General features: G+C 49.5%; 8 protein-coding genes across 8 annotated transcripts; 1 reads left to right on the plus strand and 7 right to left on the minus strand.

Moving 5' to 3' along the window:
- Positions 1–139: 139 nt before the first annotated feature.
- Positions 140–1,786, minus strand: C8Q69DRAFT_395521 (ACT domain-containing protein; the record flags this gene model as incomplete). Its single annotated transcript, XM_028627695.1, has 3 exons — positions 140–1,148; positions 1,209–1,594; positions 1,742–1,786. The coding sequence occupies 3 exons, from the start codon at positions 1,784–1,786 to the stop codon at positions 140–142; spliced, it is 1,440 nt and encodes a 479-aa protein (XP_028489896.1).
- A 1,900-nt stretch (positions 1,787–3,686) lies between these two features.
- On the minus strand, positions 3,687–4,557 carry C8Q69DRAFT_441294 (hypothetical protein; the record flags this gene model as incomplete). The annotated part of the gene is made up of 2 exons (XM_028628732.1): positions 3,687–3,844; positions 4,089–4,557. 2 exons carry the CDS (start codon positions 4,555–4,557, stop codon positions 3,687–3,689), a joined length of 627 nt encoding a protein of 208 aa, XP_028489897.1.
- Positions 4,558–6,177: 1,620 nt separating this feature from the next.
- C8Q69DRAFT_503760 (putative transcriptional regulator Cwf13/SkiP) lies at positions 6,178–8,078 on the minus strand (the record flags this gene model as incomplete). The annotated part of the gene is made up of 3 exons (XM_028632513.1): positions 6,178–6,348; positions 6,430–7,860; positions 7,932–8,078. The coding sequence occupies 3 exons, from the start codon at positions 8,076–8,078 to the stop codon at positions 6,178–6,180; spliced, it is 1,749 nt and encodes a 582-aa protein (XP_028489898.1).
- A 737-nt stretch (positions 8,079–8,815) lies between these two features.
- On the minus strand, positions 8,816–9,306 carry C8Q69DRAFT_454277 (hypothetical protein). The gene has a single exon (XM_028629689.1). The coding sequence runs from the start codon at positions 9,295–9,297 to the stop codon at positions 8,944–8,946; it is 354 nt and encodes a 117-aa protein (XP_028489899.1). The 5' UTR covers positions 9,298–9,306; the 3' UTR covers positions 8,816–8,943.
- Positions 9,307–10,662: 1,356 nt separating this feature from the next.
- Positions 10,663–13,296, minus strand: C8Q69DRAFT_394522 (DnaJ domain protein; the record flags this gene model as incomplete). The annotated part of the gene is made up of 4 exons (XM_028627656.1): positions 10,663–10,812; positions 10,863–12,170; positions 12,222–12,551; positions 12,736–13,296. The coding sequence occupies 4 exons, from the start codon at positions 13,294–13,296 to the stop codon at positions 10,663–10,665; spliced, it is 2,349 nt and encodes a 782-aa protein (XP_028489900.1).
- Positions 13,297–13,876: 580 nt separating this feature from the next.
- On the plus strand, positions 13,877–15,304 carry C8Q69DRAFT_394762 (beta subunit of N-acylethanolamine-hydrolyzing acid amidase-domain-containing protein; the record flags this gene model as incomplete). The annotated part of the gene is made up of 1 exon (XM_028627663.1): positions 13,877–15,304. One exon carries the CDS (start codon positions 13,877–13,879, stop codon positions 15,302–15,304), a length of 1,428 nt encoding a protein of 475 aa, XP_028489901.1.
- A 207-nt stretch (positions 15,305–15,511) lies between these two features.
- C8Q69DRAFT_52760 (hypothetical protein) lies at positions 15,512–19,086 on the minus strand. Its single transcript, XM_028633650.1, has 4 exons — positions 17,785–19,086; positions 17,649–17,719; positions 16,795–17,552; positions 15,512–16,739 (listed from the first exon to the last, which is right to left on the minus strand). The coding sequence occupies exons 1-4, from the start codon at positions 18,759–18,761 to the stop codon at positions 15,720–15,722; spliced, it is 2,826 nt and encodes a 941-aa protein (XP_028489902.1). The 5' UTR covers positions 18,762–19,086; the 3' UTR covers positions 15,512–15,719.
- A 4,380-nt stretch (positions 19,087–23,466) lies between these two features.
- Positions 23,467–25,133, minus strand: C8Q69DRAFT_52979 (putative 60S ribosomal protein L4-A). Its single transcript, XM_028633704.1, has 4 exons — positions 24,777–25,133; positions 24,625–24,719; positions 24,402–24,552; positions 23,467–24,345 (listed from the first exon to the last, which is right to left on the minus strand). The coding sequence occupies exons 1-4, from the start codon at positions 24,884–24,886 to the stop codon at positions 23,583–23,585; spliced, it is 1,119 nt and encodes a 372-aa protein (XP_028489903.1). The 5' UTR covers positions 24,887–25,133; the 3' UTR covers positions 23,467–23,582.
- Positions 25,134–25,148: the final 15 nt, after the last annotated feature.

A 25,148-nucleotide genomic window follows, 5' to 3' on the forward strand; every position in this document is an offset into this window, starting at 1 on the left:
CTGTTGTCAACCTGTGACAGCAGAAGAGTGGCAGAGCGGAGTCTTCTGATCAGAGCATCGTGGCCCTAACAAGAGCGTATCTCTGCGGTAAAGACCCAACGTTCAAGGGAGATATGATCCCCCCAAATTTCTGCCGTAATCATGAAGGCTCCTCCCCTACAATTTCGCTATCGGGTTCGCGGCTTTCTGCCTCTAGGGCGTCCACAGCACGACTAAGCTCTCGCTCCCCAACAATAACCGTCCCAGCACGGACGGTGCTCAGGAAACTGATCTCAACAGCATCCGCATACGTCTCTGGATCGGGTTCGAGGTGGTGTGATGATGGAGGGCTCGTAGTACCGGAAGGATGCGTTCCCGGTTGCGAGGCGCTGCTTGCAACAGCCGATACTGTGGAAGAGGTTCCTGTACTAGGCATGGGAATAGGCATACTTGCCGCGGGAAGAACTGAATTAGAACTTGTCAAAGAAGAAATAGAAGCATGGCTGTTGCTTAAGTCTTCCCGACTGTGCGTGGCCGCTGCTAGCCGGCCAGCGAGGCCGCAGACAATACCCGTCGCTTCTAGGGGCAGGTCTCTCAGATCCAGCATAATAGGAACGAGGATGTCTTCTTTTGAGCCAAGCAGAAGGCTGTTTTCGTCATTTGGTTCGACCTCGGGCACCGGGTCGATGGAAAATCGAGGCAAAAGCCGCTTTTCCAGTAGAAGGGACGCTGCTGGATCAGCGGTTGTCGACGTCAAGGATAGAAACCGAGGCTTGTCGACCAGTAAAGCTGTGGTGAGCGCAGGCCGTAAGAGAGCAAAAGAGCTAGTGTCGCTAGACCATCGATGGTGAGCCGCACACTGGACCAAACGCAGGGACTCGTCCACTCGTGGCACGATATTGTGCTTTCGCAAATAGGCAAAGGTCCTGTGCTGCAGTTCAGAAAGACTTGAGGGGGGAGGGGTGTTCGGTGGTGACCGTGCAACAGGCCCTGGCGGCGAGACAGGAGAGAAGGGACCACCGTACTGAGACTGACTACTGTTGACAAACGCTTCTGTGGAAACTTCGAAGGTAAAACCGCGTTTCTCGAGGGCTTGCACAACCTGACCTTTGGAACGCAGAGGGACCAGGATATAGTCTGAGAAGTATGTCGAGATAAAGAAGATGGAACTGCGGAGAGTCAGTGACCAGATCGATGTTATCCTTCGGGTAGTCACGATTATGACTTACATTCCCGCCATCGCCAACGGACTAGTCAACTCCAACACACGCTGGCCTGCATCCAGGCCCTGTCCCTCGACTTGCATGACGATGAAATCTTCCTTGCTGATGGAGACTCGACTCCCACTGGCAGAAGCGGCCTGGTCAAACTGCCTGACGAGCGGCTCGAAATAGAGTTCCGCCAGATGCCTTGCACACACCACAGAGCATTCGACCGGAGTGACAGAAAGATTCAAGAATACCGGTTGTGAGACCCTTTTAGCTTCGTCATCTTCGTCTTCGACTTCATTCCGCTCATCCATGGCAGGGACCTCGTGGAAGATGAGTTGCAGAAGAGGCTGCACGAAAAACGGATAGAGGTCCAGAGGTATGTGGACCAAGACAAGCCGCTCGTCCTGACACGGTACGAAGTCAGTAAAGTCCAGCTCGGAATATCCAATGGGTCTGGTTATAGGATCTCATGACCATGGCAGCGCCCGCAGACATTGGACATGACTTAACATGCATACACCCATTTCGCCAAGGAACACTGGAAAACTTACCATAAGTTGGACTTGAACAGATATGAGGGATAATGGTTGAGCCATCTTGAGATTCATTACTGTATCTGAGATGTTCTTGATTGGGACCGTCTATGGGCATTCAGATGGCCGCGTCTGGATATAGTTCGATACTGCGAGGGGGATGTCGCACAGGAGAGGAAAGCTGACATTCGGCACAGCACAGCAACGGTGAAATTGATATCGGAAAATACCAGAAGCACAATGGTCTGGCAACCGACTAGACGCTAAAGGGCCGTAAAAAAAAGAGGTGTGGAGTTTTAAAGAGATGCAGGTTGTCGTGGCGAGCGCCCGAGCGAGGTTGGATTCAAATCACCGTCAATAATAGACAGCAAACACTGGCGAACAGGCTGCACAGATGTACAGAGCAGGATTCTCCCCAGACAGTGCTGTGCAACTGGAATAGAAACGCTTCGTTCAGGCTTCCGGTGCCTGTATACTCATACTTCCCCAACCGGGCCTTACGCCATCACCCGCACCGATGGTATGACGCAGACAGGAACAGCACAACTGACAAGAAAAGGAACAGAGAGGCGAATGACCCAATGCAGATGGTTTATTGATCACAGCTGAACATAGACACGGAGACAGGTTCAGAAGGAAATGATTTCCATGGCGTCAGACACGGTACCAAGCACGAGTCGAGTCGAGTATGACTGTATCATCCGAAGCTGGCGGCAAAAATACTTGAGGCGGAAAAAGGTGAGTGCGCAATCAGCAAGTAGTTATTACTCCTCTCTGATCAATAATCTTTTCTCGCAACAGGTCAATCCCTCTTGAATTTCAACGGGGATCCTTTTTCTCTTCTTCTTGAATCCCGACCGACCTTTTTTGACCGTTGTCTTTTTCACCCGCCTAGTCAATGGGCCGAGCGGTTTGCCGCGGGCTTGCTCTCCCCCAGGTTCCACTGCTATCAAGGAGCTTTTGTATCCACTGACAGACCAACGCCACAAGGCAAAAGCGCCAAGGGCAACCTCGTGCGTCCGAAGAGCGATGCGTAGCGACTCCTCGATCGACTGTGCTGCAGCCACGAGATGGCCGTTGCCGTCAGCGGTGAGAAGTTATTATGAATGGTCAGCGTTTGGGATCCGGCAGTTGTAAGGTACTAGTCAACGTGGGAGCGAGATAGGTCTCTATAACAACACGTGTGGCACGGATCTCCACGCAGCTTGGACTACAATCAATCGACCATTTATTATTATGTTTTCAGTTGTTAGGCTCCGGCGTTATCGGGACGGCCGCTGACCCAGACAGAAGATGAGTCCGATCACCAATGACGACGGTCAGCTGCAGTCAACGATAGCAGTGGGGTTTTGGGACAAAGCCATGGAGGAGAAAAACGAAGTGGAGCTGAAGAGAAGGTTGAAACTCTGAAGAATGACGGCTTCTTCTCCAGAGGGGCGCAGTCTTAAGCTTCGAACGGGCAATTGGAGGCCTTCTTACGGTCACACGGTCGGCACTATCAAGATCCAGGCAGCATAATGATCAATCCCGTGGTTACTACTACTGATCACTGGAATGAAAACCAGAGTTTCAAGAGCGCGCATGAGCATGGGAAGAAAGCAGACAAGATCATCATTCTGGAGACCGTTTTATCGCGGCCAGGGCGCTTACAACTTTTCTCCCTGGAGCATGCTTGTATCTGTCAGAGACACAGGGTCCAATATTGATCTCTGTTATTACCCTCCGAGCCCGATCGGATAGCTAGCTAAAGCGTTCCGTCGTCCCCGACAGCGCTTGGAGCAGATCGTCTTGGTCCTAGGGAGACAACACGGCTCATCCTGAGGACCGCTCGTGCCCACGTAAGTACCAGGCTATTTCTCGGAGGCATGGGCATCTTCAAAAGCATTTGCTGCTAGCGAAGCTGCCAGCGGGCACGAACGCATGCACAAACCACTTTTTAGTGACGCTTCATCTCGGACGAACTCTAGACGATGTGGAGATCAACCGTCTTGCCATTCCCTTTCGGGCCTTTTTCGTTCTTTTCGCTCGCTTGAAAATCGTGGTTTATCAGTGCCCTATCTTTCGCTGAGAGCGATAGCACCATCACAGACCACCTCTCGGCCTGTGCGCCAGTCTGTAGTACTTGATGCTATCTTGTAATAACACCCCTCACTTACACTTATCTCTGAGTTTTCTTCGATTCATTCGGCGTGCGGTTCGAATAGAGGGGCTCTTTGAGATAGCTCTCATCCGAGAGTTGACCATGAAATCTCTCGAAAAGAATGGGGAAAATTAGAAAAGGCCATCGAAGCAGTGGTACCTTGCTGCGGACCTGAGCATAACAATCTGAATTAACTCAAGACTACTGTACAGCGCTACTTCTTACATGCAGGAGATTCCTCTACGACTCCCCTGTCGCAGCCCCGCTCCGTCAGGCTTCTCGTCGCAATGCTTTTGCTCCTGGCCAGCGGACTAAGCACTCGAGCGCCAAACAAAACCTCGCGATCCCGGTTGATCGACGGACAATCCTCGTCTTTCACCGTGTAACTGACCGCGGCGATCGCTCGGGAGAAAACACACTGTCCAGGGGCCTTATTATTATCCAGTGGCGGCCAGCAAAGTGGCATTGGACGCGTTGAGCAGGCTGGCCACAGGCACGCATGCACCAGCCCCCTCAGATCGAATCTGTCCTCATCTCTCCTATCAACTGATGAACGGGCTCGGATAGTCGGTTGGTTCGCTACTTGGATCCAGTTGTGAGTGCCGAATAGACTAGTCATCCGGCGTGCTAGGACTACCTCCTTTGATGTGGTCGTTCTCCATTTGATAGCCAGTAATCCTCTGGACGTATACATAGGATCTAACATAGACCAGGAATGTTCCTGCCTTCGTGGCCGGCTTGAATGAAGCCAGGGGCACTCAAAACTCCCCGGCGAGTCCGTGCATTTAGTCGATCTCCCCGGGTCTTTCTCCGCATTTCAATTTTTCCCCGTTGCTCTCTCCCGAGTCCACCATGACAAACCCTGCGTCTCTATGCCCTTCGTTTTTTTTCTTTTGTCCCTGTTAGAAACACATGCTGTATTACCCCCGGGTCTCTCTTCGGATGCTACTCCGGGGTAATCTGCTCGAGGATATCTGCTAGTCTTCATTATCCAGCCAATGCGTCATTTCAGACACAGAGGCGTGTGATCCATCACAACATGTAAATGTAGAGATGCGGGGGAAGAAAACGTAGCGCGACTGGGCTTGGGTGGCTCTCCCGAATCTTCCGTGCAGCGGCCCTTTTTCCTTGTTCCCAGGGAGAAGAAGAAAAAGACGAGCAAGGAAAGGAAAGGAAACGAATGGAAGGAAAGAGACCGTCTCCAAGATAGAGCTAGTTACTACTTACTAGGGCATAAGCTTCCAATTCGCTCTATACCTACTACTACCATAGATAGTAGTATCACAATCATATGGACATCCCGGTGCAGTGCCGGTATAGTTAAGTTCTCCGCAAAATGGACTTGCTTTTTCTCGGCTCTTAGACCGACATTTGACGTGATCGTCATCTTATCTCTGTCAGGTGTCTTATGTGTCTAGCAAGTGTGGGGAATGTCTGCGATCTCTGCCCTCGTGCTCTCTTCCCTCTAACGTATCGTAGAGCTCTCATAGAAGAAGAAGAAGTCCCTGCAGTTCGGGCAACGTCATCATCATATATGAAAAAAACAAGTCAACCACAAATGATGAGGTAAGCGTAAATATGATAACTAGTTAGATTATTGTTATTTTTGGTACTGTCGTCTTAGCAGTAGGTCATCTCAATAGAGATTGGGTATGAATATTTTAATCGCAGGGGAAAAAGAGCATTTAAAATTGGAAGTAAGTTGGACTAGTTCATGAGTTACATATACTTAGTGAAATAGTAAATAAAAAGGGGGAAAGCTATTAATATGGTTTTAGGGGGAATGTTGTAAAACAAGTCATTTGTATGATGAAAATCTTCAAAAGCTTTAGTCAAATCGCTGCATGTTGTGAATAAAGCCAAAGAGGCGCAGTTTATTCAAATACAAGTTGCACTTTCGGTGCTGATAAATAATCACACTCGCTTTCATTTGCACAAAATAGATTAGCAGAGCCTTAAAAGAGAGAGGAAAATCGTCATGAGTTCCACATGGCTATCTTTTTGCTAGTCTGACTTCAATTGACATATCACCTCAAGGGTGGTTCACTGCCATACCATACATGCGGACGTTTCGACTTTCGAGAACGTCTCTAATATCGAGAATGAAAAGTAAGATCCGAGCCCTTCCAGATAACGCCCGCAATGCATTAAACTGTACTTGTCCCCAGTGACACGAGAAAATAAAAACGGTAAGTTGAGTAGAAGAGAAGTTGTGCTTTGCATCTCTTCCCAGATAAGGAGGCGCTGTGATTCTTTTTCAAAACAAGGAAAATGAAACAAGATAAGGTGGCATCTTATCACATGAGGTCCGAGGTTAGTCCGCCTCTTCCATTCTCGCGCGCTTAGACCCGCGATCTTCGTGGTCAGCTTCCTGGAGACCGTATCGCTTCTGGCCGGCTCCGCCGCTCGTAACGTCGGCGATCATGCTGTCGATACCGAAAGGATCGGTCGTATCCTTCTCGAATTGAACGGGGCCTTCACGAGCCTGAAATGATAGTTAGTTGGCGGTTCCACAAATGGAGGGTGATATGATAAGTCACAAGATCCAGAATAGGATGATTCTTACCTCAGCGTCAGCCGTCCCTTTGAATCCTTCCTTGGCACGGCCCAGCACTTCGAACCGGCTGCTCTTTTGAATCTTGCCCATCTCACCAGCTGCTGCTTCTTCGTCATCGACGTCATCTACCTGAGCTCGCGGGCGGTAGATACTGTTGATGGCGTCCTGTGCGGCGAACAGTGGCTTATCGTACGGGTTATCCTCGTTGAACCCAGAATCCAGTCCGCTCGTCTGGTTGAACAGTCTAGAATCGTACATGGTCTCGGAGCTTTGGGTCGGCTTTGCCATTCCCAGCGCGACCTTTTCAGAGATATCACGATTCTGTTCTCGAGCCATCATCTGGATCCTCCGTTCCGTACCCATACGTGACTGGCGGAGTTGACGCTCTGCCTCTTGGCGCCTCTCACGACGGGCGCGCTCACGCTCTCGAGCAGCTTCTTCTTCGTCATCACTAGGCGAGACAGACCTCGACGGGCTTCTGCTGGCGGTGACAGAGCGAGAACGAGCTCTAGAGTCGCGCCGGCTCGAGGCAGCAGCCGCTCGTTCTTCGCGCGCCTTCTGCGCGAGCATACGGAGATGCTCTTCCTTCTGTGCCTTCTCCTTTTCAGCAAGTTTCTGCTGCATGAGGGCACGTTGCTTGACTTCCTCTCTCGCGTGTCGATCAGCAGTAAACAGTGCTTCGGCAAATTGGGCGAATTTATCATTGATAGTGGTGTCCTGCAGACCACGTCCATCTGCAGCCAGACGCTTGTCAAGCGGCACCGTGTAACCCTTGGGATTCTTCCAGTTGGAAACGGGTGGAGGAATCCTCCACGCTTCCTGATCCTCGGCCGTAAGCTTCCTGGGAGGTGAGTGCATAATGGGAGGCGGTGGTGACGGCGGTCCACGGGGGATCTTCTTGTGCTTGAACTTGGGCGGCTCCATGGGATCCTGCTGCCTTTCGACAATCTTCATGATGCGATCATTCTTCTTGCTTGTATCTCCCATCTGGTTCGCGGGAGTGTATCGGACAAACGTAGGCTCTGCTCTTTGTCCGCCCTTCACGTTCTTCGGCTTCTGCGAAGCCACGGCCCCCGAAACCAAGTTTGCCAATGCATTCTTCGTCTTCTCCATCTGTGCCTGAACTTCCTCCTCTGACGGTCGATCTAACGAAATCTCGCCCATATCGACCCTCTGGCGCAGCGGAATGAGATCCTTAAAGGAGGCATGGACGATGCGATTTTCACTGTGACCGCGGCGGGCGATAGCATCGTACTTGACTTTTCCTTCCGCATCGACCTGCACAGCCAAAGCATTGGACGTAGATGATGTGCCCTTGCGACCCATATCAAGAGGATACTGAGCAACCAAAATCTCAGGGAACGCGCCACCATCGCCAAAGTCTTCTGGGGCTCGAGGTCGCCATCCTGCGCGGTTTCCGTACGGCGGCGGTCCGGCTCTCTGTAAAGGAAAACACACGTTAGACACTATCCACTGGAGATATACCTCCAGGTATCACGGATATAACTCACCCTTACAACAACTTGCGTCTCGTCAAGTTGACCAGCGCCGAGAACCCGCGGCCCGCGCGGCTGGGCGTGAGGCGGCAACTCCTCATCCTCGCCGGTGTATTTAGGCTTGGGCAATGACTTGAAGAGACCGGCTGCGATGGAAGTCATTGTCGACCAGTGACGGGGAGTTGGGATAGGTGGTGTTGAAAGATCGTTGATAGATCGAGTGGCCCAGATGCGCGCAAGTTCAACTTCTGTCGATGGCGCGGAGCACTGCATTTGTGGTTACTGTGGGTTGCCGTAGCGATGATGAAAGGATCCACCGAGCATCAACTTGGAGTATTTCAATCAGTGAATCAACAATTATTTATGCCTACATCAAAGGGAATAGACAGATGACAGTTATTCGAGCGTATTAGATAACAATTTTATCGAAACGCTCACAACTAGCGTTCTCGAAAGCTCCATATGCTATCTATCTTGTCTTTACATTCCCTTCATTTACATCTACATACCACAGTCACCACTCGAAAAGGGTGCAATATGCGACCTCTGACTCAAAGATTACTATTCTGATAGGAAAATAGAAGCGAGATTGTTCTTGTCAATTGACTAATATTATGCGCCTTATGGACAACAACTGCAATTATGCAGATCCTGCACAACAGAGCAACCTAACTAGTAACTAGGCCTTGAAGCATCATCATCCAAATTCACATATTGGGCAATAGCATACTATCATAAACCAAAGCATATGTGCTGTCACGAAAACAAGTAACAGACCAGAGCCTTCATTCACCGGTAGCCTTCACTGAGTATTATTAGGAAAACAAGCTAAATATGAGCAGGTCAGGCCAAGATGAACCACGGCGTAGGGACCTTTGCTATGTGATTCCTGGAGAGGATAGTAGCTTATGTCTGTAGCATCTTGAGTGTGGGAGATAAAAGTCAGTTACGGATTCTAATTATCTGCATAATAGGTAAGAGGCCTAGCATACCAGAGCATAGACAAATATCTCATCCGCCGAACGACTCAATTGGCAGCAGGAGCTTCAGCGCGCACAAAGTAAGGATATCCAGCGTTGGCATAAGCCCAACGACCCGGCTGACAATTTTCCATGATATCGTTCGTGGTACGCAGGGTAAAGGAGCCGTCGAGTTCACGAACCCACCACTGCTGTCCGTCGGCAGCCTCGTAAGGGATCAACTGAGCTGGCTTGGTGGCTCCAACCTTTTCCGCGATCTTAGCGTTCTGCTCCTCGACATCTTTCTTTGTAGGGCCGCGCCATGGCGTGCTGCCGTCTTCGAGGGTGGGAGGCTGCGGCGGAGCCAGAGGACCGGTCATGGTAGGGTAGTAGAGGACCCCGGGCTCTGCGTAGACTGGCATTCTCGGGACCTAAAAGTGATGTAAGTAACGAGTTTCTTCTACTCTCAAAGTATCAGATGAAATACATCACAAGGCGCAGGCATATAGGTCACGGGAGCCATCATCATTCCCATAGGGGAACATAAAGGGGCAACCATGAAGGGAGCAGCGCATGGATGCTGCAGCGTCTGGGGTGGAAGATAGGTGAAAGTCATAGGAGTCTTTGGAGGCTCTGGATTTGGTTCCTTTGGAGCCGCCTGGGGAGGGACGTATGTGTAGGTCACTGGTTCCTTATGCGGTTCCTCCTTAGGGGCTGGTGTGGAAGACATTTTCGAGGGATCCTCTGTGCCATACTGGTAAAAGTCGGGAGGCATAATGGAGGACACAATGATATTGAGGTGAACCTAGAAAAAGGCCACTGCCAATCTTTGATGTGGAAAGGCGTAAAGCACAAGGAGGAGATACAGACAGGAAGGTGAGCGTTACGTGCCAGGGGACAGTTGCTGGAGCAGTGAAGGGAGGGAAAGTTCGTTTTCAATGCGGGGTTGTCAACAGAGACAGGGACAAAGAAAAAATAAGATCTGAAAACAAAGTGGACATGAGAGAATTGTGATGTGAATGAAGATAGATCAATGAACCAGATTATTGTAGACTTACATTTACCGGGTAGAACACATCACCTTCTTGAACGACATACCAATCGGGCTTTTCTTTCTTTTCTGGCTTTTTAGGAGGACCTTCGACGTTGTATTCGCGAAATGGCCAGCAGAAACACATCCTGGCTTTATGAAGTCAGATGAAAGTGGCGACAGTAGGCGAAGCTCTTGCTACATCAAACGATGTGGGATTGGACCAGAAAGTATCTGCTAAGTTGAAGCAAAGATGTGAGGAAATTAACCGACCCATCACCCAAGTGAAGTATTTGCATATTGCCTCTTCTCACCGGGCATAGACGCGCTTGACGCGACACAGAACAAAAGCATGAAAGCACACCGCTTACTATCAGGTTACACAAGACTGACTGCGGTGGGTAAAAGTAAAATCCTGAGGATGCAGAGTGAAAGGAGTATATGTTTCTCTAGCGAGTTATATGACTCTAGATGATCAATATATCTGCAATAAATAGGGAGATAGGATCGTGACAATATGTAAACATACATGATTACTGCATAGGGGATATAGGGTGGAGAGTGGCACTAAGACATCTTTGCATCCGACGTTTTCAAACTGCAGAGACAGGTCCAGACTCGAGTATCAAGACAGCAGTACCGCTCTCTAGACCTAGCGAGTCTGGATGACACAGATTTCATCGGACGGACGACTTAGCTCGAACGCTATCCTCAAGACTCGCATGATTCATGGACGTATATGTGGTGACGACTACTCTCAGCCCGAGATTAGATGGGAACGCATAGGGCAGGTGATTCCTTCCGAGTCGCCAGCCTCCACTATATGTTCTTTGCCCCCGAATCTGTACCAGATCTTCAGCTTTTTAGGCCTGAGCGGAGCTGGGTCATAGAAACCAATCATTTGAAACTATACAGTTGTTAGTGTTTGAAATCGACAGCTGGAGAAGTGGGATTTACCTTGATGACTTCACGCGGTATTATGAGTTGACCATGGTCAACTAATGCTGCCACAGGAATGGTGACATCTATAACCTTGCTCTCTCCAGCATCGCCCTTCTTTTTCTTATCTCGAGATGGATAATAACCGTATTCCGCTTTTGTAATCACCAGACCACCATTCTCCTCTTCTCGGGCCTGTCTTCTCAATACCTGTTCAGACATGAGATCGATAGCTTGCTGGCTTTCTACCCGTCTCTTGGCAATTTGTTTCTCTAACTGCCGCTGTCGCTTGGCCAGTTCCAGTCGTCTCCTCTTCCGTTCCCGTGGGCGGATGAATCCAAATTCAACACCGCAATATGTAGCCCAGGGGAGAATGACTGCAAGGGCCGCGATTTCCGCACTGACAAGAGGCAGAGGACAGATAGCTATAGGAAGCTTAATCTTTTGACCCAATCGGTTCCACGACACACTCACGACAAGTCCTTTGTTCCCTTGCAATCCGACACCGAGTCCCATGCGTGTGAAATCAGAGACTTGTCTAGTTCCAGAAATGTGCCAGCCGAGAGAAAGATCGATTCCAACAGTGGTTTGTATCTCCAACCGTACAGGTCGGGCATCATGGTTTTGTGATATGGGATGATAGCCTTCTGTGCTCCACTCCGAGCGCAGTTTCTCGTCACCTTTGTGTGAGAAGAGGTTCCGCCCGTAGACGACAGATAGACCTCCCCCTTGCGGCGAAGCGTCCACCTGAAGTTGCCAGGATTCAGCCGCTCCCACTTCACGTTTTCTAGTAGCTGGCGCGTCGATATCATCTTCGTCTTCGTCTTCCTCATCCTCTATTGCGCCTGATTTCCTGGGAGCTGATATGTAACCAATTTCAACCTTGCTTGTCTGGGCTGGCCTCGACAGCACATCGTCCAACGGTACGCCGAGATCAACAATCGGTTCCAGCAATTCTCGGATGACTGTCGGCCAGTCCAGAGTCCCGCTTGACCAGGAGCAATATACGGTCCGCCCCACGTCCAGTTCACGGGTAACTTGCAATCCGATCACCGGCAAAGACTGAAAGATTGACCTGAAGAAGCCAGTTCGAAAAGTGAAGATCAATGGCTTCGTTCCGGGAAATGGTGAGATGGCTTTGGCAACAACAGCCTCCACTGTCGGAAAAGGCAAGACGAGACCAGTGATGCTAGCATCTGCTCCTTCAAGAAAGGACAATGGCAGCTTTCCAAAAAGTCCCTTGGTAGATGCAACGTTCCGGAATCCATGGTTAATAGACGCTCCAAGTGACATATTTTGAGCTACCAGAATCAGCGGCATGGCAACCTATGCAGAGTTAGTATCCCAACACCCATTAGGGGTCAAGCCGACACATACGCGTTTGACCTCCTCTGTTCCGTCTGGATACAGAAACCTCGCTTCTCGCATGGGGGTCTGCAGTTTGCCGCCAATACTTGCACTGAAGGTCACCTCGCTCTGTATTGCTTGCTTCGAGGGGTCATCGTCTTTCTCTGACTCGTCTGTTTCGCTTTCGGCCCCTTCGTCCGTCTTTCCCCACAACTCTTTGAATGACGGAAGAGGCGTTCGAAAGCTATATCCTATAGCATATGATGACGGTCGCAGCGTGGGCAACTGTATATAGACATAGTCCTCCTCCTCATCCGCTGATATCATGGAAGTAGCGTCGATAGCCAGTGATATCGATCCCTTCAAGAGCAAAATCAGCCATATTTTCTTCTCTCGTTGAACGCTATATCGAAACTACAAGCAGCACCAGAAATCGTGCACATTTCTCCATCCTCGAAACAACACAGTTGACTCTACAAGGCATAAAAGAACATGCTCTTGTAAAGTATGGAAGAAAAAAATGCGCGTACACTGGGCTACGCACCTTGCTCTGAACCAGGCTATCAAGCACCTTCCTCTCACGCGCCTTCATTGTATCCAAGAACCATCGACGGAATTCCTCAGGACTGAGAGCCTTGACTCCCACCTGCTGCTGCTCTGCCACACCACCTTTGCCCATAGCGCCGCCTGCACTCCATTCTCTCCGAACACCTTCGGCTCCCAGAAGGTCATATACTGTCCGCTTCTTCGGGTCGATGAGTGTATCGTAGGCCTCCCGAATCTTCTCAAACTGCTGCTTTGCTGCTTCGCGGAGATGTGCAGGTTGTTTATCCGGGTGAAAGCTCAATGTTAGACTGCGGTATGCAGACCGAATATCAGCGTCCGTCGGAGGAGGCGTCCGGGAAAGTCCCAGTAGACTGTAGTAGTCGACATCGTCTGGGTACTCCATCAACCGATCATAATCCACATCCGAGATAGAATCGCGGTCGTTGTTCGCATCTATGCGACCATTCAAATCTCGCCTTGAGTTTCCCAGAGCATCTTGGGACCGCGAGAAGCCATTGGCAGCACCGCGGTCTTCGCCATGGTCAGGAAACCGCGGCATCCCTATCTCTTTGTCTATCGTGAACTTTTGCCGGCAGTCAGCTCCAGTATTAGTACTCAGCTTTCCATTTTCCGACTCTCAATGGCATATATGCCGTCGTGTATTGTTGAGGTAAATAATGCGAGGAGAATTCCTTAACAGCATTGCGGGAAATGCGCTTTTTGCATTCAGGCGATGACGTCGGAAAAAGGTCGGCGCCGTGGAAGCTTCCGGGCGGAAGTTTGCGGGGAGACAAGACGCGTTCTATTATTTATTCGATCTATGGCATTCGAAATGATAATATTTAATAATAATCTTTCACTGACACAGCAGCATACTGCCTACGTGAGACAGCATTCCTGAATGGTATTGTCTACACCCCTGCAAGCGCCACCACGATGCACGGCGCATTGTTCCTGCTGCAGCCTAATCCTTAAAAGTACTTATCTAGCTTCATCACCCCGGACAAAAGTACCTGTTGGCTTCTCCATCGGTCTTGCGTTTATTCTAGCATTATTCAGATATTACTATGTTCTATTCATGTCGATGTATTTGAAAATACTTTGAAATTAGCCAACGCCTTAGTCTAAGCAAAACAATCATGGTCCACTCCACGCACCTCGGAGATAGACCTCCAATCTACAAAATCGACCTCTCTCTCCCGCCAGCGGAGCGTTATATCGAACTAGCCAGTATATACCGCATTCAACTACGATCTATCTCGCATATCTTCGATGATCTCGTTTCGTCCATTCACCCTAACATCCCTCTTGGGCTCGTTCACAAACTAGCCCGACTCTGTATGCGGCGTCTGTACACTTCGGAAGAAACCGAGGAAATCCGCGGAATCAGCAAAGCCACTGATATACCATTATATCTTCTAGTTGCCTTTAATGTCCTGCTTGACCTTCTTATGGGCTGTACCAGTGGAGGTGTAAGAGTAAAACCCCACCGTGATGCAACGGAGACGAAGATGCTGCATTTCAGAACCCTAGACTGGGGTATGGATGCATTGAGAGAATTGGTGGTTCAGCTAGATTACGTTCGAGGACCAGATACAGAGAAAGTTCTCGCGAGGAGTATCACTTATGTTGGTTTCGTTGGCGTTTTGACTGGAGTGAGAAAGGATCTTAGCCTATCTCTCAATTTTCGGCCTACACATAATGTGGTATCCTGGGTTTCGAATTTCTTCTTCTACGCAAACCATCTGCTTGTCTTGTTTGGGATTCGTCCCTCGATTGCATCACTGCTTCGACAATACATCGTTCCTGAGTTGAACGATAAAGAATCGCAAGAGCACCAGACAGTTCTCCATATGGAAGAAAAATATGGGCCTGAATCGCAAGCTCCATCCCTAGTCAAAATCGAATCGACTCTTCCTTCAATACCAACCACAGCAGCGTATCTGATCTTCAGCGACGGTATATCCACCCTGACCATGGAAAAAGACTACCGGAGTGCCGTCATCCGAAGCTCAACCTCTTTCATCGTCACCACCAATAACGATCTAGAACCAGACACTCCTCCAACAGAGCAAGTCGCAGCACAGAAACGAAAGACTCATGCAGGCCTGGGAGTGATTGCTGGTGAAACACAAAGTGTGGCTGACATCATTGAAGATAGCAATGAGCGGCGAGACTGCATGCAGAAGAACTGGGATAAGAAAGTTCATCGTGAGCAGCAGAGAAGAGCTACAACTAGTCAGTTTGGCAGAAATCACCGATCCGGGGATGAGAAGCTTCATTCAATGAAAGAAAAGAGATACTCGACCAGGTCCAGTAAGAAGAGTCAATCTCTCCAGAGCTACACGCGACTTCGTGGATCCCCCATTCGAGAGATGAATACCATCAAAGCGACCAAATTCGATGATGAGTCCGTCTCAGCGACACCGAAAGAGGCCATTAAGTGGCTAAGTGGCTGGCCCGTGACAAATGAAACGACACACTATGCGATGCTCATGGACCCCACTGAGGGAGAGATCATATGGATCAAGCGTTATCTGGAGCCCGTTGATTTGTATTCTAGTTAGATATCCCAAGGATGTCTCACATATGCGAAACTGATGACTATTTCTATCGTCTTACCAAACAAAAACGACACAGAAAAGCTCAAATACTGCCTCCGTCACCTCTAAGTGCATAAGCCGAATATCAATTAACTATCGGAACAAGGCATACAGCAAGTGTTTGCGTTGATAAAAATGTACTTTTGATAGTTAAATACAAAGTTCTAGTCTATAGGGCTTGGAAGCTATCACGCTCGTAAAGTCAATACAGCAACCAAATGCACATTATATCCCCATCCAGATGGGCTGTCTAAATTGTGCATATAGTCGGGCTCAAATCTCAGGGATAAAGTCATATAGATAAAGTGAAGGAAGTAACAGAACGGAAGTAAGTCGTCTTTTAGAGAAAGATAAAGGGGTATTCTTGTTCAATAAGGACCTATGGATCTTCTCTGATCCAAAGAACATCCTCTTTGGAAATCGAGGCATCCAATGCTAACACTCGAAGATATTGGTCTCTGGGAAACCCGTAGATAATGTCGAGATCTGTTGCCGTCCCAGGCTCCATCTTTGGCCCATGAAGGCCCGCACGACTGTATAATGGAGGGCCATTCACGACAAATCCCACTTTGTCGTCCAATTTCGTTTCGTTCCTGGCTGCGGAGATTATTGCTTCAAGACGTTTCTCAATGAGCCGCGAGTGTATGCGGGCGCTTTCCCAAAAGCGACAGAGATCGTCGATCACGTCCAAACCGCTATGTATAAGAGAGATGCATTCACTTAGATCTATCGTAAGACCAGCAGCGCTGAGCACATCGGTAGCACACAATATCAAGTAGCTGATGAGAGGGTACGAGAATATCACTCGCCGCGTAGACGTTGACGGATCGTATCCAGAATTCAGCTGCGTCACAGCCAGGGATATACGCAGTATCTCAGCGGCATGATGTCTAGCTCTACCAATATTGATACGAGCTGCCTCCCCTGAAAGATATTCGAGTCGTACATGCCGGTGCAACCTCATAAGCACAGCATGGTATAGCATGTGAACAGAAACGAACATATCGGAGCTGCCTGTGCGAATGCTCCGTTCTATATTGGCCATACTGTATATGAAAGTTTCGGGAAGGTTCATATTACTTTCTTCCAGTCGTCTCGTGACATTCGCATTGAATTCTTCAAGCCGTGTCGTGTACGTCTTCTGAGGTATATGAGGAGAACGGATCACATGATTCGTGACTTCTCCCCATTGAAACGCCAATTCTATCAGACTGGACATTGCACTGAGGGAAGGCTGCTCATCCAACTTTAGTGTCTGGGGGCGATCGATCGTGTTTTGGAAGTAAGGCGTGATCGTGTACTGCTCTGCTTCGTAGACATCTTCGGGACACGGGAGTCTCAAGAAAGAGTCTTGCGGTTGCACAGAAACAGGACGGAATGAATAAAATCCGGGAAGTCTCTTATCAATCGTCAGTCGTGCAATTATCACTCAAGGGAATAGACGTTCAACCAACATCCAGGATAAATGCAACCCAAAATGTCCGTCTCCGGCATTCGATCAGAGACTGAGGCTGTAAACCATATTCACAGGTTTGGCTTGTATCCCGAGTTAATCCTTCTGCTTCGATATTATAATCTAGCCCACAGACAGTCCTGACGGCCGCGCCTATCAGGTCCCAAGCCTTCACCAGAGCACCGATAGAATAGTACCACAGACTAAGTATTATCCTGCTCTGGGCGAGCTGTAACGTCAATGCGTGTTGGCTCTTTTCCACTGCATAGCTGGCCGTTTTTGAATAGCGTTTCCCGGCGAGAATGTTGTCCGGACGGTCAGAGAACACTGAACCCATAGCCATCATCGAGTATATAAGCATTTTGTCATCGGGAGATTTCGTACGGCAGGATCTCAGCCACTCTAAGAAATTCCTTTTCGGAAATATATAATAGAATCCATCGTTCACGTAGGTAAAGTATTTTTCGATATAATGGCTCATTGCTTCCGGGTTGGCTTCGTAGGGATCGGTGGCCCATTCACGAACCATCGGGTCATCCGGATCGACGTCTGTGATGTCCGCCAGTATGTCAACACGATCAGCTCCATCCCCAGATGCTGCCCTACTCGTCTTCCATCTAGGATGATCCGTAGTGCCGCTAGAGGAATTTGAGGATCCTCTCTTTTGGGAAAGCGAAGGATCCGACCGTGCACCTCGGATGGTGCCGCCCACAGATGACATTATCGAAGAGTCGGAAAGGGGAGATTGATTGCTGCTACCTGGAACGAGCACGTATTGGTCAGGTGCTTGGACCTTCTTGTAGTATTATTGGAAAGCAGAACTGAATGTGTGAATTTAATAATCGCGATACGTACTTTCTTTCGCTCGCGATGATATCGATCGGTACTCATGAGAACCTTTTGCAGCCGCTGAATGGCCTCGTGGCCTGAAAGATGCCAACTCAGTAAGTACCTTAATTATCGAAAATCAGACCCCAAGGGAATAACTTACGCGCTCTCAAACCTACACTCCTTGCCAGATTTCTGGCATTGATCACACTTAGGAATGTTTGGCTGGCACTTGATCTTCTTTTCCCTGCAAGATATGCAAGCTTGTGCTAATCGTTTTCTGGGCTTCCCAGCCTTGGTGACACCCCAGTTCGCATTGACGGGAACACCGTCGATAGATTTTGGACAATGCGACCCGTCCGCATAGATGTAGCAAAGCCCTTCACCCTCTATATATCGCTCATCTACCACGTGAGGTAGCTGCTGACGCGGACGAGAGCTGCCAGATATGGAAGTCATATTGCTTTGCCCCTGTGACGGAAGAGACTGCGGATCCCGTATATCCTTCCCGTAAGACGCTCTGTGAGAAAGGGACGAGAGTGGACGAGTCGGGTTCGGCGGTTCGACGCTCATTGCGGCGTACTGTTGCGAATCACCCATAGGGTTGATATAGCCTTGGTCTGTTCCCATCTGAGCGATCGGAGGTAATTTGCCCGTTGCATGCCTTCTTTCTTGCCCGTAACCATCCAAATGGTATGCTGGAGAACTGGCGCCAATCCTCGAAATGAGCCCTGGAATATGACCGGGAAAGGGTTGTGATGAAACATCATAGCGACTACCGATTGACGGCTCATTTATAGTGTCTGCTCCAAGTCGACTGCTTACTTGAGTATTAGGATCATATGGCCATGCCGGAAAACTAGAATCAGACGCAGACGTAAGCAGTTGGCTGACAGAAGGTAATTTCTCCCCACGCAACTGTCGCCTTCCAGCGTCCGCTCCCTCCCCTACATCTTGTTGATGCCCAGTTATTTCGATTTCCAGCTGTGATGTCCTTGTCTGTCGAGGTGGTGGAAGTTGGTATAGGCCATCACTGACCGTTGTTAACGGCCTGTCCGAGTTATCGGGATCTTCCGCGGTTTTTCGTGCTTCAGAAGCAGGTTGCATGCGCTCGACTGGTCTCATGAAATGATCTGACATAACTAGCACCTCTTCCGTCGGTTACCATATGGCGTCGCAGCATGGCCATCAAGGAGCGCGAGCAAACCAGCAGAGAGCTATGGGATATTGCGTAAAAGATGTGCTGTGCCGCGCGCGAAAAAAAAAAGCCCCGAAACTAGAGCATGAAGAAGTATCTGGTGGGGTGAGTGTTGCCAATTCTGTCCTCTCGTAACGACTTTCAGTTGGGGAGAGCAGGCGCAAGTGTGCGTCCACAATAAAGCATAGTGAGCTGCAGGGCAGGAAACTATTAGCATCGTCGGCCTGATCGCAGACACGTATACGTCTGCCCATGTCAGGCGCGACATCTGGGAAGAGTTCAACGTACCTCAGAATGCTCTGGAACTAGTGAATGAGAGAACTGCTCCAGGAGGTATAATTTCCCCGGGAAACGACCAGGCACTACGTCGGCCCTACTGGAAGGGTGGATCTGTTACAAGAAGATCAGATCGATACCGGTATAACTGCAAGGTCCGGGAGAAGCAGTACATTGAAGATAGAGTTTGGCCGGCCCTTGGGTCAGGGAACCCAATTGTTCTTGTGTCTGACTGCAGGTTTATGGTGGGGAGGACGTAAAAATGTCAAGATCGCATCTTACGGCGCAGACTGTGTATTTCAAATCCGTCCACGGTCATGGAGACCCTCCAGAAGAACTGATTTTCCGATATCAATCTTCTCTAGAGCTCTCAGTCGATCACAGTTACATACATCAGACACTCCCTTTGGAGACGGTTTCAGCTCAGGTCGGGATAGGTTATATACGTGTCTCCGTGGATATACCGACTTCAGGAGATCGGGAAGAGGAAATCGAATCAGCTGCTCGCGATTGAGTAAGCAACAGCAACAAGCTGGTAACTAATAATAATCAGCACAAGAGCTCAGTCAGGAACTGGCACTCTTAGGTGGCAGGCTGACTTGCCTACGTTGGAGTAGACGGTAAATGAAGCGGCTCGGCGCTTGGATGCCACAGGGACCGATAGCTTCTTCCCGATCTCATCAAACCTAAATTACGGAGTATTCCGCCAGAGATGAATTCGGTTTTGCGGTCCTAAAGATGGGTCGTAGCCTGCGGGAATTTACCGCCGCAATGTGAGTAGCGCAGCAATTATTGCTCCGTACGGAGTACACTCGACGCCGTTGAGCACAGAAGCCGGGGTCTGCTAGGGTATCTCGAACCACCGCTTAATGAACGGGGGCCAGAACCCTTGTCAGGAGCTCAAACCAGCGCTTCTGTCTATGGGCCCCGTAACCGTGGCATTTACTGTAGCACGGTCCAGGGCCATTATTCTCCGCTCTGAGGCATTCGTTCTGTTTGCTGACCTTGAAGTACACAATATTTTTGTAGTTAACAGTCCCAGCGATTCAAGATGCACTCGGACTATCCATTGCGGCATAAGAACAGATCCACTGAAGACTGAGTACATATAGCGCGGCTCAAAGAACTCCTTGGACTCTGGAGTCCTTTTGTCTCTGGTGGATCATGGTGGATCGTCGCCGTTATCCGGTGTATCTAGAGTCGCGAGTCTGACCCGTAACTAATCTTATGGCGTATAGGAGAAATAGTGTTGATGCCATGCCGAACGTTCAATCACTTCCAGAATTCGCCAGGTGGCTTTTTACTGAGTCAGAACTCAGAAGTCACTGGCTGCCCAAGTCATGCTGTCGATGTTTGAAAACGCCATGTCATTTCTGAAATTAGCCTCTTCCTCCAGGAGGGAAGCCGGTGTGAGCACTGATACGGAGTGCTCCGCACTCCACGGTCTCGGTTAAGTTAGTGCTTCCCACGTTACGGGATATGGGTCTACCGTTCGATCAGCATTCTCTTATTGTTTAGTGGCCATCATCGTCGTCGTCTCCCCGTTCGAAGGTTTCATAGGGAAGGCTTCTCGCAGCCCATAAGTTGGTATTACATGGTGGCAGGAGAGCAGGGTTAGATCTCAGATGATAACCATGCGAATCGATATAAGACTCGAAGTCGACTGTTCGATATGCCATACTTAACTTGCTGCAGGGCCAGATCTTTCTCGAGTATGTAGCGGAAGGGCCAACAGATCAGCGGGCCCAGCAACCAGGAAAGAATTGTGGGATTGGAATCGGATTCTCGTTCCGCGAGCACTAGCACGATCGGTCAGTCCCGGCTGCTTCGACTGCATCACCCGTTCACTTTCTTGGGCTGCCCCTGCTCACGGTCATTTAAATGATAATTGTTAGTTCGCTGTCGTCCACACGCCTTGGCAGATCCGATCTGCAGCCTATCTCGATCCTTTGATGAATCTTTCTGGTCAATAATAATAAGAACGACGCGGCACAGACAACATGGGACACTTGAACGATCGTCCAAATGAGGGACGTCAGAAAGAAAAGGGACAATAATAGTGTGGGCTCTGTTGCACTAGTCCGGACGATAAAAATTCGCACGCCATGGCGGCATGGCCCCTTCATGTCAGTGGAATCCCCGGCGATACGCCGAAGAATCGTGCAGTTGGCGCGCTTTCTATTTCCGCGTAGTTCAACCGCCAACACCACGGGATGGCACGTGAAACTGCCCGGAAAAGCCACAGAGACAGCGGCAGTTCAGCACATGCAATATAACGCAATCGCGAGTACAAGCAAGCCATCTGCAGTTATGAATTATCAATAAGTGAGTGAGTGCAAAAGGAGCACTAATTTGTTCCTATTTACTCCGGGGTTCTTCCGGTCTGAACACTTTTCCAGACAACCCTCTTGTTTTAGTGTGACACACCCTCTGGAGGCCGTTAAAGAGACCCCTTGAAAAGCTGACGGATTCAACACGAGAACTGGCAGGCTAGCAACAATAATATTAGAGGATCAATATCGTTCCTTGAGCCTACTATGCAGATCAACCATGTTGCCGTCACCTCTGCTTTCTCCGATTCGTAAGATGCGGCTCCGATGTTTCCTACTGCCTTTGAAGACGGCGACCATCGTCCAATTGCCAGTCGCGACGGTGCAAAGTTTTTCTTCCCTCCCGCGGACCTTATCAGCTCCGTCTCGCCCTACCCTGCACTTGTTGACGGGCTGGATACTCACTTAACTGCTTCCAGTAAACCGATTCTTTCCTAGTGGCCCAAGGGGAAGACTTGATGCACTCTAATTGATTGTTTGTTTCCTTCCGCATACCCCGATTGGGCACTAGCTAGTGTCTGGGCGCCAAGGATATTTTTCAAAGTTACTCCGCTCTTGACTACAGAGTTCAAGACAATAGTATAAGATCAAGACGACAGTTTCTACGGAACGAAACGCCACATGAAACAGATATGGTAAGACGGGATGATTCGAGTGCACACGGGACATAGAGTACATACATAGCCTTGCTTATCAATCATATCGATATTTGCAGCTGCCCAGGAGAGTGCCTGAAATATACATACGTCGACGGTTGCTGCTGAAATTTTTATATTATGAGATCCTAACAACTTTAGTCACGGAGTAAGCCAAAACTCGTCTTACGGTGATGGGGATAGCACCTACTCTCCAGATAATTGACTATGATACTGACCCACTAACAGCCCAGCCCATGTCCATGGACCAGGTAATATGTATGTATATACAACCTGTCCAAAAACAGCAACCCGGTACGTGCCAACTCAAGACAGATATATCAAATCTTCATAGCTGACCAGTAAACTCAACCCTAGACATCTCGAATCAATTCTAAATATTTACGCTCGCTGACTAACTGATATTGGCATCTCAGTGCGCTTTTTCACCCATATATTACATATCATGTAACTATTCCGTGTAGATGGACAAAGTTTACGCTAAACCTACCTTTCGTGGCTATCTATCCGAAATAGGCAATAGGTAGAGCTCAAAAATTGTTCAAGATACGCAACCCACAAATGCACGGAGCATTACTCTAGATGATGGCTAGAATGGATGTGGCTATTATCTTCCAGCGTCTACTGGGAAAAGGTGAGCTGCATATCAAACTTTAAGCCTTGGGTAGAGAAAGCAGGATCCGAATTTTTCTTCTCCTTTTATCGAATTGAACACAAAAAGAAAAAGCAAATGTAGACACACCTCTTTACCATATCTTTTTTTTTAAGTGTGAACTACCGATGGATCCTCTTACGACTAGTCAGCAAGCTATGCGGAGTATGTCTCAGATCTCTTGTGATGCAGCAACTTTGCTTGCTTGGCTCTAGATTCTAACAATATTTATTTCCTCGTTACATAAAGGATCTAGACCTGGAGGATCTAGCAGGCTTTATTATGCCCAAGGACCTGATGCAAACGGATGGTATAACGTGTTATCATGCACAGGTCGTCAACAGAAACTACTCTCGTGCAGGATGTCTCGGTGGTTAATTGAGTCAAGTTCGTCTACATCTGCAGTGCCATTGCTAGCTTAGATACGAAGATACCCCTCGAAGCATTGAGTGTCTGATCATGAAATGGGGGAATTTTCTAAGGCTACGTAAGTATTCGATATTCTCGATCAAGAGGATCAGCTACATACTTCGATTTGGCCCGAATCATAAGCCCGCCTTTCTTACGAGAACGAAAAGCGCGGAACAATTATTAAGTCGGTTACATATCTACGCATAAATGCTAGGTGCAGTCGTTGAGGTCATCAGAATTTCCCGCTCATAATGCACAAGCCGGGATCATGCGGCGATTAGAGGGGTCCGCATATCGCGGATTTATTACCATGGATACATGATTTCACGGGTATTGCACAAGCGTTGATTCATTCAGCTGTGACTACCATTTTTAACCGAAGAGAAATAAAACTCATATCAAGAACCCTCAGAAAATAACCAGTTTTTGACCTCCAATTTACTCCTCAGCCAGGATCTTCTGGAAGGTCTCGCCGGCACGCTCAGGCTTGCCGCTCTCAACACCCTTCTGGCCGAGCTTCTCCTTGGAGAAAGCAGCAGCGTAGGGGTTGAGTCTCAGCATGACCTGCTTGTTCCTGAGAGGGTTCTTCTTCTGCACGTTGGTCCTCTTGGTACGGGCCTCGCCCTTGGGCTCACGAAGGACGGACTGGATTTCGGAGGAGTTGATCAGACGGGCAATGTCGGCGTTAGCGACAAGGTTGGAAGGCAGGATGAAGTCCTTCTTCAGGGCAGAGGGAGTAGTGGTAGTGCCGTAGACCTCGTCCAGAGCGGCGAAGGCAGAGGAAGTCCAGACGATGAAGCGGCCAAGGTGACCACCGGGGGCGAGCTGGAGGAGGTTGAGAGAGAAGACGGGGGAGGTCTCAACACCGGGGATGTTGCGGAAAGCCTTGACGAGCTCCTTGCCATCGACCTCGGGGTTGTAGACAACCAGAGGACCACGGCGCTGGCGGTGACGACGGCCACGGAGCTTACCCTTACCGGCACGGATCTTCTTGGACTTCTGGACCTTGACAAGGTCAGGACCAGCACCAACAGCCTTCAGGAGAGAGACAGCGGCCTTGGTCTTGGTCAGGGCAGCACCCTCGAAGGTCTTGGAGTCGACAACCAGGGGGACCTCAGGAACGCTAGCGATGCGGTGACCACGGGCGAACAGGAGGGAAGGAACGGAAGAAGCAGCCAGGGCGGAAGCGGTAGCGAAGCGCCTGGTTAATCTGTCAGTATGGAAACTCCTGCCAATACGGGTCTTCCTGATGCGTACTTCTGGCCAAGGTTGATCTTCTGGTGCCACTTTCTCCAGACCTTGGTCGGGGCGAACATACGACCAGAACGGCACTGGTTACCGAAAGCAGCCTGACCAGCACGGTGCGTACCGCCACCAGAGACACGGGGGATACGGGCGACAGCACGACCTGGCGCAAATTGTATCAGTATGAAGATGTCCCCAGATCAAACATTCTTAGCATCTCGAATTGGCGACGTACCGGTACCCCAGGACTCAGCAGAAGTCTGTTCACCAGCCTTCTCGCTCACAGCATAGGGCTGGCGCTTGTTCTTCGCGATACCGGTGTGAACCTTCCTGCAAAATCCATCAGCACCATTTCACCCATTGCCTTTCTCATTTTCGACGGCTTACTGGACAATGTCGGGACGGATTGGCGACTCGAAAACGGCGGGCAGAGGAATAGTCGCTCCGCTGGGCTTGCCATCCGCCGTGGCGATGGTGACGGTAGGGCGAGACGCCATTTTGTCGACAAGTTGCTGGTCGTTGTCGTCGTTAAAGGTTGGAGTTCAAGATGCTTCACGAAGAGCTGTGGGTTTTCTCGCTTACTCGGAGATCGGTGGTGAGAGTGCGGAAACCCTAAGCCCTCAATTCCACTTTAGGCGATGCTGGCCGTAGCGCCAAGCCTTTATGCAAGTTAGCGCCCGCCTTCTCTCCACAGCCAATCGGAAGCGACAGACCGATCTGTCCTACTTTCAGGCGTTCAAGTAACCGCTGAGCCCCAGA

The sequence above is a fragment of the Paecilomyces variotii genome (genome assembly GCF_004022145.1).
Source record: "Paecilomyces variotii strain CBS 101075 chromosome Unknown C8Q69scaffold_1, whole genome shotgun sequence".
In the NCBI taxonomy this organism is placed as follows: Eukaryota; Fungi; Ascomycota; class Eurotiomycetes; order Eurotiales; family Thermoascaceae; genus Paecilomyces; species Paecilomyces variotii.

Excerpts from the sequence above, each read along its gene's own strand:
- C8Q69DRAFT_454277 (XM_028629689.1), bottom strand. The coding sequence starts at position 9,297 with ATGCCAGTCTACGCAGAGCCCGGGGTCCTCTACTACCCTACCATGACC.
- C8Q69DRAFT_52760 (XM_028633650.1), bottom strand. The coding sequence starts at position 18,761 with ATGTCAGATCATTTCATGAGACCAGTCGAGCGCATGCAACCTGCTTCT. Across the intron at positions 17,720-17,784 it reads GAGTGTAGGTTTGAGAGCGC|GCCACGAGGCCATTCAGCGG; the intron begins GTAAGTTATTCC and ends GGCATCTTTCAG. Across the intron at positions 16,740-16,794 it reads GGGTTGCATTTATCCTGGAT|AGACTTCCCGGATTTTATTC; the intron begins GTTGGTTGAACG and ends ACGATTGATAAG.
- C8Q69DRAFT_52979 (XM_028633704.1), bottom strand. The coding sequence starts at position 24,886 with ATGGCGTCTCGCCCTACCGTCACCATCGCCACGGCGGATGGCAAGCCC. Across the intron at positions 24,720-24,776 it reads ATCCGTCCCGACATTGTCCA|GAAGGTTCACACCGGTATCG; the intron begins GTAAGCCGTCGA and ends TGGATTTTGCAG. Across the intron at positions 24,553-24,624 it reads TGCTGAGTCCTGGGGTACCG|GTCGTGCTGTCGCCCGTATC; the intron begins GTACGTCGCCAA and ends AATTTGCGCCAG.